The 12,120-nt window shown below is 46.2% G+C and overlaps 1 protein-coding gene across 4 annotated transcripts in view; it reads left to right on the forward strand.

Moving 5' to 3' along the window:
* The first annotated feature begins 3,493 nt into the window (after nucleotides 1-3,493).
* Kit (KIT proto-oncogene, receptor tyrosine kinase) overlaps nucleotides 3,494-12,120 on the forward strand; it is a 76,948-nt gene continuing 68,321 nt past the window's right edge. For 2 of the 4 annotated variants that reach the window (XM_021722807.3, XM_021722809.3), the window contains exon 1: nucleotides 3,494-3,654. In XM_021722807.3, coding sequence (XP_021578482.2) covers nucleotides 3,588-3,654 — 67 coding nt within the window. In that variant the 5' untranslated portion in view covers nucleotides 3,494-3,587. The remainder of the gene's footprint in view (nucleotides 3,655-12,120) is intronic. The other 2 variants (XM_021722808.3, XM_005320012.5) reach the window with 1 other exon arrangement.

Consider the following 12,120-nt stretch of genomic DNA (forward strand, 5'->3'; position numbering starts at 1 on the left):
AAATGATTAGACATCTAGAATGATGGTACACCCATACAATTGAATATTATATTGCCATTGTACCTCATGCTTCACAGAATTTTTATTGACATGAGACAATGCTCATGTCATTATTAAAAAAAATATGGGTTGAAAACTAGAAAATATTGTAAGGTCTTAAATTATATAGAGCAAAATCTCTTATATGTATGTGGAGAAAACAGATTGGAAAGAACACTTTGGCATTTATATCTTTGGTGATTTTTATTTTGTTATTTTTTGATATTTTCCAAATTCCTACAATTAGTACCTTTACTTTTACAGTTAGATATTTTCAAGTTAGAGATTTTGACTGTGTGAGACTGTAGTAAACCTTTCCTGCTAGGTTTGTGCAGCATTATTGCTGCTTCTTCTGGTAAAAGGACCTCAATTTTTCTTTGGGGACCTGCTTCTCCCCAACTTAGGCCACATGGTATGGATAAAGTAGACCTTTAACCTGGGCTCCCTTAGGGTGGGCACATGGCCCATACCAAGTTAATCCCATTCATCCCTTAGTAGATAGTTCTGGATGGGCATGTGATTTAAGCCAAGCCAGTAAGACTCAGTTTCAGTACTTTAATTGAAGATGTTTCTGGGGGTAGAAAAACTCCCTCCGGCCCCACTAGTGAGCCATAAGCCTAGAGCTGCCTGAATGCATATAAGGACAGAAAAGCAAAACAGAAAAGTTTGGTAAGGGATGGAAATAGAGAAACAGAAACACATACACACACACACACACAGCCTACTCTTCAACTCCTGATGACTTTTGAGTTCTTAGGTTCAGGACTATCTGAAACATGATCATCCCTGGGCTTTCCAGTTATAGGAGCCAATACATTCTAGGTTTTTTTGCTTGCTTAAGTCAGTCTCAACTGTGTTTCTACAAGTTGCAGTCAAGAGTCTTCACTAAACAGTTATGAAAACAACAGAATGTATAAGGTACAATGTATGAGTCAAGAGGACTATCACAGAATACAGTGCAGGACTGATCAATATACCCTACCTAGATAGAAAACATTTCCACCATTGCAAGTGCTCTGTGGGACAGCGCTAATCTATAACCTGGCTCATTCCCATAGCACTGCACTAATAGCACCTTAAACACAACTTCTTTCAGTACAAACTAGGCAGGGGGCATTATTAAAATAGCTAACATCCCTAAAAGCACAGGTACTGGAAGCTGTCTGCTGTGCTCAGCATTAAACCTGTAATTGCTGGATCTAAACAGACTTGAGGTATCTCAAGAGTGGATTAGGGTTGGGGAGCACCTAGAAGGGGCCTGCAGATGGCTTTTTAAATAACACTACAAAAGGATTTCAATATGCTATCAGCCAATATGGTCAAGTTGGCTGAATGCATGCTGTTAGCAGATATTATAGTTTCTTATTTGGGTTCTGTTTTCCCCATCAGAATATGAGTTTCCCTGGACTGGGACTTAAGTCTTATTCAGTTTTGTAGGTCTTGGTGCCCTCCTGGGTGCTCAATAAATGTTTGCCGCATGATAAATAGGAATGAAAGCCCAGCATTCTATAACTCCCTATTTGGCTTTTTTATTTTTCCTGATAGAAGTTTCTTGCCTAGAATTAAATTGCAATATGGTCTCTTTTTACCCTCTCTTCTGAAGATGTTATCCTCTCCAATATCAGTTGATTGAAGAAGAAAATTGTAATTTCCCTCTCCGGTATAATGTTGATATTTTAACTCATAGTGATTTTTTTTTCTTATGACAAAATAGATTTAGAAATAAATCAAGATCCCAGAAACTTATGATTTCTTTGGTATCTTTAACCCTGTCATCCTAAGAAACACAGGTGTGGTCTGAGGATCCCCCACAGCTGTTTGACTTGAACCATTTAGGTACATTAGGGTGTACATTAGGGTGTGGGTTCCCATATTTCACAATAAGGATTGTGAAGGCAGGGCCCACATCTATTAACAATAGTCCCTCGGTGCCTACCTCCTCCTTGCTGAGCAGTACTAAAAATGTTTGTTGAATGAATAAATAAAATCAACACATTTAAGGAGAGGCAATGACACATACTGATCATTCGATCATCTTTTAGAACTGAAATATCTTAAGTGATTAGCTTTAAAAATCATTTTTTTTCTTAATCTAGCTAGGTCCTATCAATATCCAAAAGGACAGCTTTCAATATTGAACAGAGTGGAAGAGCTGGGAAATTATAAATTTTGGATGATACTTTTAAGAGACTAAGTTATACCATCTTTTACTGATGAGCATCTCCCTTTTAATTTTTCCTTTCTTAAATTCTCTGGGAGGGAATGTTTTATTATTTTATCAGAATCTATGGAGGCAAAGCTCATCATACCCTGAAAAATCTTAAAATAGGGGCACAAACTTGGGATCTTCCCACTATTAGCTATGTGATCTTGGGCTTCCTTTAGAATAAACATATCTGCTCTACCTATTCCACCAAACTGTTGTTGTGAGCATTAATAAGAGGGTAAGAAAGAACTATAAACCCTTATTCAGATACTGTTGTTTCCTTCCACTTAAGGAGTGCCACCATGAGCAAGTGTAAGCACTTTAGGCAGTAAAGCACTTTACTTTTGTTTCTAAGCTAAAGCAGCCAAAAGGAACGCAGGATTTCCCAGGTCTGTAACTGTCATCTGATACAGTGGCAGAGAAACAGTACAGAACAGAATGGAAAAAAATAAAAATAAAAAAATAAAATAAAGGAAAGAAAAAGAAAGGCGCCCAGAAGTAAAGTGACTTAAAAACCGGAGATCTCTGTAAACTCCACAAGGCGCCCCTCCCAACTCCACCGCCCAGTCTCCAGAAGTCTCAGCAGGAGCTTGCTGGGCGGAGGCCATACCGACCAATAGAAATCAACTGTGTTCTTACAGGTTACGGAGCAGGTGGAGAAACTGAGCATGAAGAATTACCTAAACCCCGGCTCAGCCTTTTACCGCGGTGCCAGGCGCCACGCTGGACGCCCCCCACCCCCTTGACTAACTGGAATGGAGAAGAATGTTGGAACCCATTTCCTAAACCCTGGCTCCCTAATTCCAATCCTCGCACCACCACCACCACCACCCGGGGTCCAGCCTCCTCCTTCCCCAGCAGGCTCGAGGGGCGGGCGGACAACCTTTATTGTCTAGGGAGCACCTGCCAGGTGGCAGGCCCTTGCCCTAATGCGCGCGTGGTGCTGGGCTTCACAAAGCGCGCGGGCAGCACCGCCCTTGACAGGAGCCACCTCGGGCGGGCTAACCATTTCACCAGGGAGGATAGGTGGAGAGTTGCAGAAGCCTGGAGGTCGCACCCCCGCGGGCCCTCCCTGTCCCGGAGGGCACAGCCCTTCGGGATTAGCACGTCAAAAGAGCAGGGGCCAGACGCCGCCTGGAGGGAGCAAGACCCATGCGGGGAGGGAGGGGAGGCCGAGGAGGGGAGCCGAGGAGGGGCGTGGCCGGCGCGCAGGGGGAGGGCGCTGGAGGAGGGGCTGCTGCTCCGCGCTCGCGGCTCTGGGGGCTCGGCTTTGCCGCGCTCGGTGCACTTGGGCTAGAGCTGGAACGTGGAACGGAGCTCCGATCCCAGCGCAACCACCGCGATGAGAGGCGCTCGCGGCGCCTGGGATTTTCTCAGCGTCCTGCTCCTCCTGCTCCACGTCCAGACAGGTGGGAGAGCACGGGGACCTTCGGGCCGCGACCCCCCGGCGCAGCCTGTGTCTCGGAGGGATTGAACACGCTGGGGTGCATCTAGAGAGGTGGCTGCCGGCCTTTCAGTACCCGTGCGTTCTGGTCTCCAGGAAGATTCTAGGCGGACCCTGGACTCTCCTGCGTCTTACCTCGCTCACCTGGGCGAGGAGCCCCCAGCTGCCGCTGCTGGTTGTCTGGCGCTGAGCCGGGGGTCTCACGCGAATGGGAGCAACAGAGGGGTTTAGGCGTGAGCGAGGCTGCAGGCTGCGGACGAGTTTGGGTTTGCTTTTGTGCCGACGGTGCGCGGGTGGCTGAGGCGGGCGGTTCACGGGTCGCACGGAGCGCGTTATCTCTCCTCGAAAGGCGCGGCCGCAGCTTCCTTTTGTTAAAAGTTGCGTGTGTTTGACCAGCGCACCGCAGGACTGGCCCGCAGCTCCTCCAGCGCACCAAGGGCAAAGTTGGAGAGCCCTTTCTTTGCTATGCGGTTGCTGATTTCTAACCGCGGGCGCTCTTTGTGCACAGAGCAGGGGACTGACCCGCTGCTGCCCCTGCTACGCGCGGCGCCACCGTGGAGACGAGTCGAAGGCAGCGGCGCTTCCCAGGCGCCCGGCTATAAATTTACCAGGGAAGCGCAGCGCGCTGCTCTGGGGCGGGACCCGCGAGCTTGGAGGTGGCGGCGAATGGGACAACTTGGGCTGGGCGTGTGGCAAGCAGCCGCTAGGTTGCAGACTTTTTGCTTTTATAAACCCTGTTCTGGAGGCTCGTCCCTTTCTGCAGCGGTGTCGTTTTGTTTCTGCCACGCGCCGAGGAGCGGCTGCAGGCAGAGCTGGGCGACTGCTTCTCCGGGGAGGCAGGCACAGCGCGCTGGGACTCCGGGGAGTCTCAGACCCCAGGTCTCTCGCGCGCCCAGCCAGAGCGCGTTACTGACCTGACCGGGCTCTGGAAGCCCTTCGTCCGGTTGATCGCGCACAGTAAAAGCAGGTGCCCGTTTTCTTAAGCAATTCTGAGATTCACGACACCCCCTCCCACGTGATTGCTGTACTCAGGGCTGCCTGAGGTGGGGTGGGATGGGGGGTGGGAGATGGAGTGGAACTTCCTGCATATTTCACTTGGTTCTTCAAGCTGTTAGGAAAATCCAGTTATATCCGCGCGGGAACTTGGATCTGAAGGTGGAGGAGGATCTGCAGGCTCCGGCAGCCTCTCAGATTCCTGCCTCCCTTCCCATTTCTCCAGGTGTCGCTGGTGCACGCGCGTGTGCGGGTTGCTTGACTAGTAGTCCCTGAAGCCCTGTTATCTGCCAGGTCATTTTAAAACAAAAATAAAATAAAATAAAAAACGTTTAATGACACCCCGATGATGTTAAAGGATAGGAAGTGAGTTTACGCTGGAATCAAGCCCTATCGCAATGAGCCGTCGCGAGTAGAACACTGGTCAGTTTCTCCCTGAGTCTCCCAGCTTCCCACCCCGCTCTCCGTAGGCGAGCAGAGGGCTTCCCAGTGGGGGAAGAGAGGCCTTGCACCTGGACCCCTGCGCCTTAGGAGGGATCACCAGGGGTCACCAGTGAGTGTGTGGATTCTTTGGTGGATTTGATTGCTTACCTTAAAATGAGCCTCTAGGTTCTATTTTTTTTTCTTTGTCCTTTATAATTTCATTAAAGGTATGTTAACTAGACCCTAGTGGTAGTGGACACCAGAAAAAAATCATACTAATAAGATCATTACCTTTTAAAACACTAAATAAATCTTTGGTTTTCTTCCTTGGGCTCCACATAGCCTACTCTGACAGCTTTTTAGCAAAGGGATTTTGTTTTTTTTTTAACCACTGAGCCACATTTCCAGCTCTTTTTTAAATTTAGATTTTGAGACAAGGTCTCACTAAGTTTCTTGGGGCCTCCTTAAGTGGCTGAGGCTGGCTTTGAACTCGGGATCCTCCTGCTTCAGCCTCCAGAGCCTTTGGGATTACAGGTTTGGGCCACCCTGTGGGTTGGCAAAGGGAATTTTAAGGTGTGTCTCCTGGGGAGCAGCATGGTGTAGCTCCCAAGCTTGCTCTGCCCCTCCAGTTCTTGTCTCCTTTTCTCTGCCATTCACTGCTCCTGTGCCCTTGGGCAGGTCATTTACATTCTGGGGAGTTCAGTATCCTCTGGAGTGTTCCTGCAAGGCTTCCTGTCCAGAATGCTCCTCACTGTTAGGATTGTAGGTTTGGCATTCTTTCTCAACTGGTTCCCTGATCACTTCCTGCTTCTGTGAAATTCCTGCCTCTCCTGGTCACAGGGACCTTTCGGCCCTTTTGAGGCATCCTACTGCTCTGTCCAGTTCTAAGCAGGGAACTGTGGTTTATGTTGCCTGCATTCAAATCCCACAAGCTCTCCTACATTGTTCTTGTAATGCCCTCCGCCTCCCCCCATGGAGTTTACAGCTCTCAGTGCCCAACAGGATGAACCTGCAGGCGCTAGTGAATCAGACCTCTCCTGTTCCTGCAGGTGTGAGCTGGAGTCAGCCTCACACCTGGGCATAAGGCATTCTGGATTATTTTCCTGCTAGCCATGATACCATTTTGTAAAGGGACCCAGACAATTTGCTTCTCCCGGTTTTTGTCTTTTCCCATCCATCCACACACCCTTTTCCTCCTTAACTTTATAAATCATTGATGCTGTGCTTTTGCAACATGCTTTCTGATGTGCTTTAAATGTCACATTACACGTGCATTGTACCTAGTTTTTGCTCTGTGATTGGAAACTGTGCCCCATGCCCCGTGCAGACAGCTTGGCAAAAAGCCTGCTGTTTCCTGTCCGCTCAAGCCCAGGAGGTAGTACCATTTCTGCCCGTACCATTTTACAACTGGAGAAACTGACTGAGGATAAGTCGGTTTGCCTAAAATAATCCATCAGTGGAGGAGCCTGAGATCAGCTCCATATGCCTAACTATATATCCATTTACATGGCTCGCCAGAATCTGTTGTAAACTAAGATTCATGCCAACATGTTTAATGAGTGCTTACTATGTACCAGGTGTTGCTAGAGGTTCTGGGAGGACAGGATGACCAGTTCTGATGAAGAAAGCCTGGGATTACCTGTGGTGTAGCATTTGAGTTAGAGTGTTCTCATTTTAAGGGAAATATTTACTCTGGGAGGATTCATTTATAGCTCCCAGCAGGAGAGGTGTTTGACCCTGTGGTTTGAGTTAACAGTGTTAACTGTTCCATTTCACTTAGGGTCCCTCAGAATGGAAAATAGGCTGGCTCTCAAATGATGAAGTCAGTTGAAGTCCATCCCCCCCACTCCCAAAATAAAAATGCCTTTAGCATCCTCTACTCTTGCATACTTGTGAAAGAGAGAGCCCCCAATAATGGCTGATACCACTGTTGTTTACCCCCAAGGAGCATGACGAGATTAAAATGACAATTTACCACTCATTGCCTTTCTTCTCCCAGAAGTTCTCACCAAGAACGTGCCAGGTATTTTCTGGGCTTCCCTTGTAGCACATCCATGTACAGATGTTGTTGTGGTGATGAATTTTGCTGCTGTTGTTGACAGCCGGTAGAAGTTACCCTTAGGATTTTGACTCATTTCCTCCAGTCTCCTCCAGCTGATTAAAGAAGGACAGGAGGAAATGAGGCAAATGAGCCATGGTGTCCTGAGCGGAATTCTCAGAGCTGGACCACAGCGCTGGACCCCTTAGAAGTAGTGGACGGCGCTGCAGCAGCAATTTTTTTTTTTTTTTGCAGAATGATTTTAGTCGAAGAGTTGGCAGGCGAGGATGTGGGAAATGCTTTATTTTGCTGCATTCATGTGTGGTAACTTTTCAAAAGTGGGATTAAAAGACATTTGCAGGAATCCAAGTATGCTAAATTTCATATGCAGTTTCAGTAACTCGAATAGATATTTTCACGGCTGCAAACCCAGAGTGAGGAGGGACTTGGAAGGGAATTAGCAGAGGCAAAAGTTTGAATTGAAAGCAAATCCATTGCAAATCTTTGTTGAAAGTAGAGAGGACTTGTAGTAAGCCTGGACTAGCAGCTCTGATTTCTGACATTTTGGGACATGATCATTTTTTTTTTTGACTTAAGGACTCCACTGGGTAAAGAGCTGTTTTAAGCCAACAGCCTGCGGGCATATTTGTTTAGCTCCCAGGATGCTTTTAAAGAAAACATTGAGACAGCCAGGGGCGGGGTACATGCCTGTAATTCCAGCAATTTAGGAGGCTAAGACAGGAGGATTGGAAGTTTGAGGCCAGCCTCAGCAACTTAGACTCTGACTCGAAATAAAAAGAACTGAGATGTAGCTCGGTAGTAAAACGCCCCTGGTTCAATACCCAGTACAAAAACAAAAGACAGAACCAACATTGAGACAGTATTTACCAATCTAGAGAATTTTTATTGTGGTTTCCAATTCTCTGTCGTCTTGACAGTTGAAAAGTGGCTCCTTAGAGTAAGACCTATACTTTTGTGGTTGCTTTAGACTCTGTTGCTCTCTACTGCCAGCCCTTGGGCATTTTGCACCGGGTCCTGGTGAATGTAAGCAGGACCAGGCAGGTGCCAGTGGAGGAAGGAGCATGGGGAGCCGGTCTTGCATTAGTCTAGCGGCTCAGGGCTGGAGCCTCGGAGCAAGTTGCTTAACCTTTCTGAACTTCATTGTTTTATGCTAGTTTGACCGCTTACTTGCTGTGTGAACTTTGGACGAATTACTTAACCTCTCTGAGCCAGTAAACGTGTTGCTACATATAAAGCTTTGAGAGTGGTGGCTCATAGTACCTACTAAATATATGTTAGCCATAATTGTTATCTGTAAAGAAGGAATTTTTTTTTTTAATCTAAGATGGCAATAATGCCTACTCTTAATATGGCTGCTCTAAAGATGAGAAGGATTCTTATAAAGGGGCCTGGAATGGGAGGTACATCTAATGAATGAATGAATTCCTCTAGTGGATAGAATTTGATTATTTCCCTTTATGGATCCTTCTATATTGGTGCGAATAACTACTAACCTGACATCTTTTAAAAGGAAATAAACTTTGAATTTTGATCTAACAGTTGAGTTTTACATAGCTTTGGATGTTAACCGTTGGCAGTTCCTGGTCTTAGAGATTGAACAGATCTCAGACTCCCTCTCTCCCTCCAGGAAAAATTCCCCACACATCTCAGAAGATTTCACCAACAAAATTATCTGCACCTGATAATTTTCCCATTCATCTTAGGCTTTACCCTTCAGACTTGCATTTAGGTCTTGATGTATTTTCCTTAGGTATCTTCTGATGCATACCTTGACAGCTAGGTTTTCAACAGTTTTGCAAAATTCTAAGATCTAAGCTAAGTTGTATTATTCGGGGCACGTGGCATCAGAGTGAAGAGCTTGGTTTCTGAAATCGACCGCCTGGGTTTTTCCAGCTCACTTCTGGCCCTCGCCAGCTGTGTAATCTGGGACCTGATGCTTAACACCCGCTCCCTGCTTAGGCTTCATTTTCTCAGCTGTGAAATGGGACGGCTGCATCCTGCTCCTGCGGGGACTCAATGAGATTCTGCAGGTGACAGGCTGTAGGCTTGGAGCTCCTGGCAGAGGAAGTGGGTAGAATCCACTGTGAGGCTGATGTTCTTAGGTTCCTCTTTCGGCTTTGTCTCTTAGAAAACATTTGGAAATGTTAAATCAGATTATGGAGGGTGTTTTGTTTTGTTTGTTTTTGGTGTTACTATGAAACTTATACCTCGCTTTTCCGAAGTTCAGAGTTTAGTGATAACTGTGCACTAAAACTTTTTATTTTTAGCCAACTTTCCACCAAAGGGGATAGAGAGTGTGGGGATAAGATTTGGGGGAGGGTGAATCTGCAAATACCATTTTCTCCCGATGGGTAGCTCGTCTAGGGTTCTCAACTTTGTTCCCTTATGTAAAGTGGCTTTGAAGATATTAGGAGAGTAAGGTGCTTGTCCTAGGCTGCTCTCCCAGGAGTGCAGAGACTGAGCTGAATTGGCTCAGGCACCCAGGGGTGCCCAGTAGACAGTGCTTTAATGACTCTCCTGTTCTTCAGCAATCGAGCTGCGTTTTGAACATAATAAATGCTCATTAAACATTCTGAATTCAGCTTAATTAAACTTTATCAATCCTGAGCTTGGGTCCTTCCAGGGACCACAGGTATGGGCTAGAGTTGGGGGGGCAGATACACAGCGACTTGGTGGCATAGATGGGAAGGGCTTTGGATGGGATTTTAAAAGAGAGGTGCTTAAGTCTTGGCAGGTGTTAATACAGACCACACTTCAGTACGAGTGTCCATGTGGGAGATAATATTTGAGATGAATTTCTGCACCTTAAAGGAAGGAGTGTCCAGAGTTGAAGCTTCAATTGGAAAAAGCCACCGAAACATTGAGCAAGTCACATTAAAGTCCTCCTGGAAACTTGTGGGACCTTTTGAGTTGGTGAGATGGCTGGGGTTTAGGAATTGGAGGGGAAGAAGCTGGGGAGGTCGACTCCTGATTGGCCTATAGGAGCAGTGGCGTGGGGATATTTAGTGTTGAATTTGGTCCAGATTATGAAGGCTTTGAAGTTCATGCCAGCGTGACCCAGGAGCAGGGTCACTATTCCAGGGCCTTCTGCTCTACGGTTCTGTCCAGTTCAGTACATTCTACAGCCGGTGTCACAGTCTGGGACATGCAATGCCAAGTCCTATCCCCAAGCTTGGGACATTCCCTTGCTGTGGGCAGTCTCGACTAAGGAAGATTCTTTTTCTTCTTTGAAATTTTAAAAATTTTGGTAAAAATGCACACAACCCCAAATTTTATCTTTTAACCATTTTCAAGCTCAGAGTTCTGAAGCCTGGAGTACATTCGCATAGTGGTGCACCCCATCTCCAGAACACCTTGTCTTGCAAGATTGAAACTCTGTATCCGTTAAAGAACAGCTCCTTCTTCCCCACGTGCTCCCAGCTACTAATGTCCAGTCTCTGAATTTGGCTATCCTAGTTACCCAGTAGAAGTGAAATTGTACAATATTTCTCAGAAATTCTTCTAACTGGTTTATGGTGTGAGCTTGTCAAGGTCCTCAAGAATCATCTGGGATATGAGGTCGGAATTTCCTTCTTTTTAAAGGCTGAGTAGGATTCCACTGTATGTACATACCACCTTTTGCCTCTCTATTCATCCATTGATGGATACACAGATTAGTTCCCCCTATTGGTGATTGTGAGGAATGCTGCCTGCTATAAGCCTTGGCATTCGTGTATCTAAGGGAAAGTTCTGGAAGGGGCTCCTTTAGGATGGCTAACATGAAGGCTGATCACTTTGTGTTGGTGGGGACCTGGGCAATGTCAGTCAGGCTCTGCAGACTGTGTCTGGTGGAAGGCGTGGAGGCCTGGGTGTGGGATCTGGGGATTATAAATAATTATGCCTTAAGTGTATACCAGTCCTATGACGATAAGAATCATCTTCGTGGAAAAAAAACTGCTTGGCAGGAAGGCCATCTTGAATGTTTTTCTTTGTATGAGACCTTTTTTGGAAAGGTCTTATGGATATTTGGGTGTCAAGGAGGGCACAGAGTTGATGGAAGCTTTGGGAAATAGGTCTTTTGGAGACAACTTAAAGAAATGGAATTTAATAAGCCTGGAGAAGATAAGGTGTGGGAAGGGTTAGTGAATGACAGTCTTCAAATAGTTCTAGTGTGTGATGGAAGAGTGGGGCAGAGGCAAGAAAAGTGTCCCAGAAGAAAATCTGCCCCCCCCCCATTGAAAAAATTCTTTAATCGGAAGGGTTGGAATTGACTTTGTTGCATTACTAGAGCTGGTTATAGGGTCTTCACTGGAGATAGGAGGAAAGCCAAATAATTGTCATTTTGAAACCTTGAGGTCCTGCCCAACTCAATTGGTTTGAAGACCTTTCAAGGACCTGTCTGAAATCCTTTCTAAATAATTTGGAAATGAGAAAATAACCAGCGGTTTTTCTTTCCCCACTCCCTTGGCTCATAAATGCTGTGTCGACTCTCAACAATTTTTGGCTATATTGAAAACAGCCAATATAGAACCTACAGCCTAAAAATAGGTTATTGATCTTCTGGGGTGGGGGACCTAACCACAGAGTAAATTGTGCACCGCGATAGCTTAAACTGAGTGTCAAAGACAAGTCAAAGGAAGTTTGAGGTCTGCAGGAATCCATGGGCGATTGTTTAGAGAATGGTGTGTCCACGGGGATGAGCCAAGTGCCTCTTTTCCCTTGATTGCTCAGGGGTGGGTCATTCCCTGAGTGGTTTACCCACCACTCTCACTTCCTTCCCATCTGTCCTTTCCCTTTGGTCATGGTTCAATGACATGCATTGGATGAGTGGGGGAAGATGGTAGAAAGGAAATTGCAATTCAGCAGCCTCTGGTTGGTGCCGTTGTTTTACCTGTCTCATCAAAACACCTGACCTTGTGTGAGATGGCCTAGGATCTATGGGAGGATCAATGCTTGGTAGTTGCTAAAGTGACGCCA

Source organism: Ictidomys tridecemlineatus, chromosome 9, assembly GCF_052094955.1.
Source record: "Ictidomys tridecemlineatus isolate mIctTri1 chromosome 9, mIctTri1.hap1, whole genome shotgun sequence".
In the NCBI taxonomy this organism is placed as follows: domain Eukaryota; kingdom Metazoa; phylum Chordata; class Mammalia; order Rodentia; family Sciuridae; genus Ictidomys; species Ictidomys tridecemlineatus.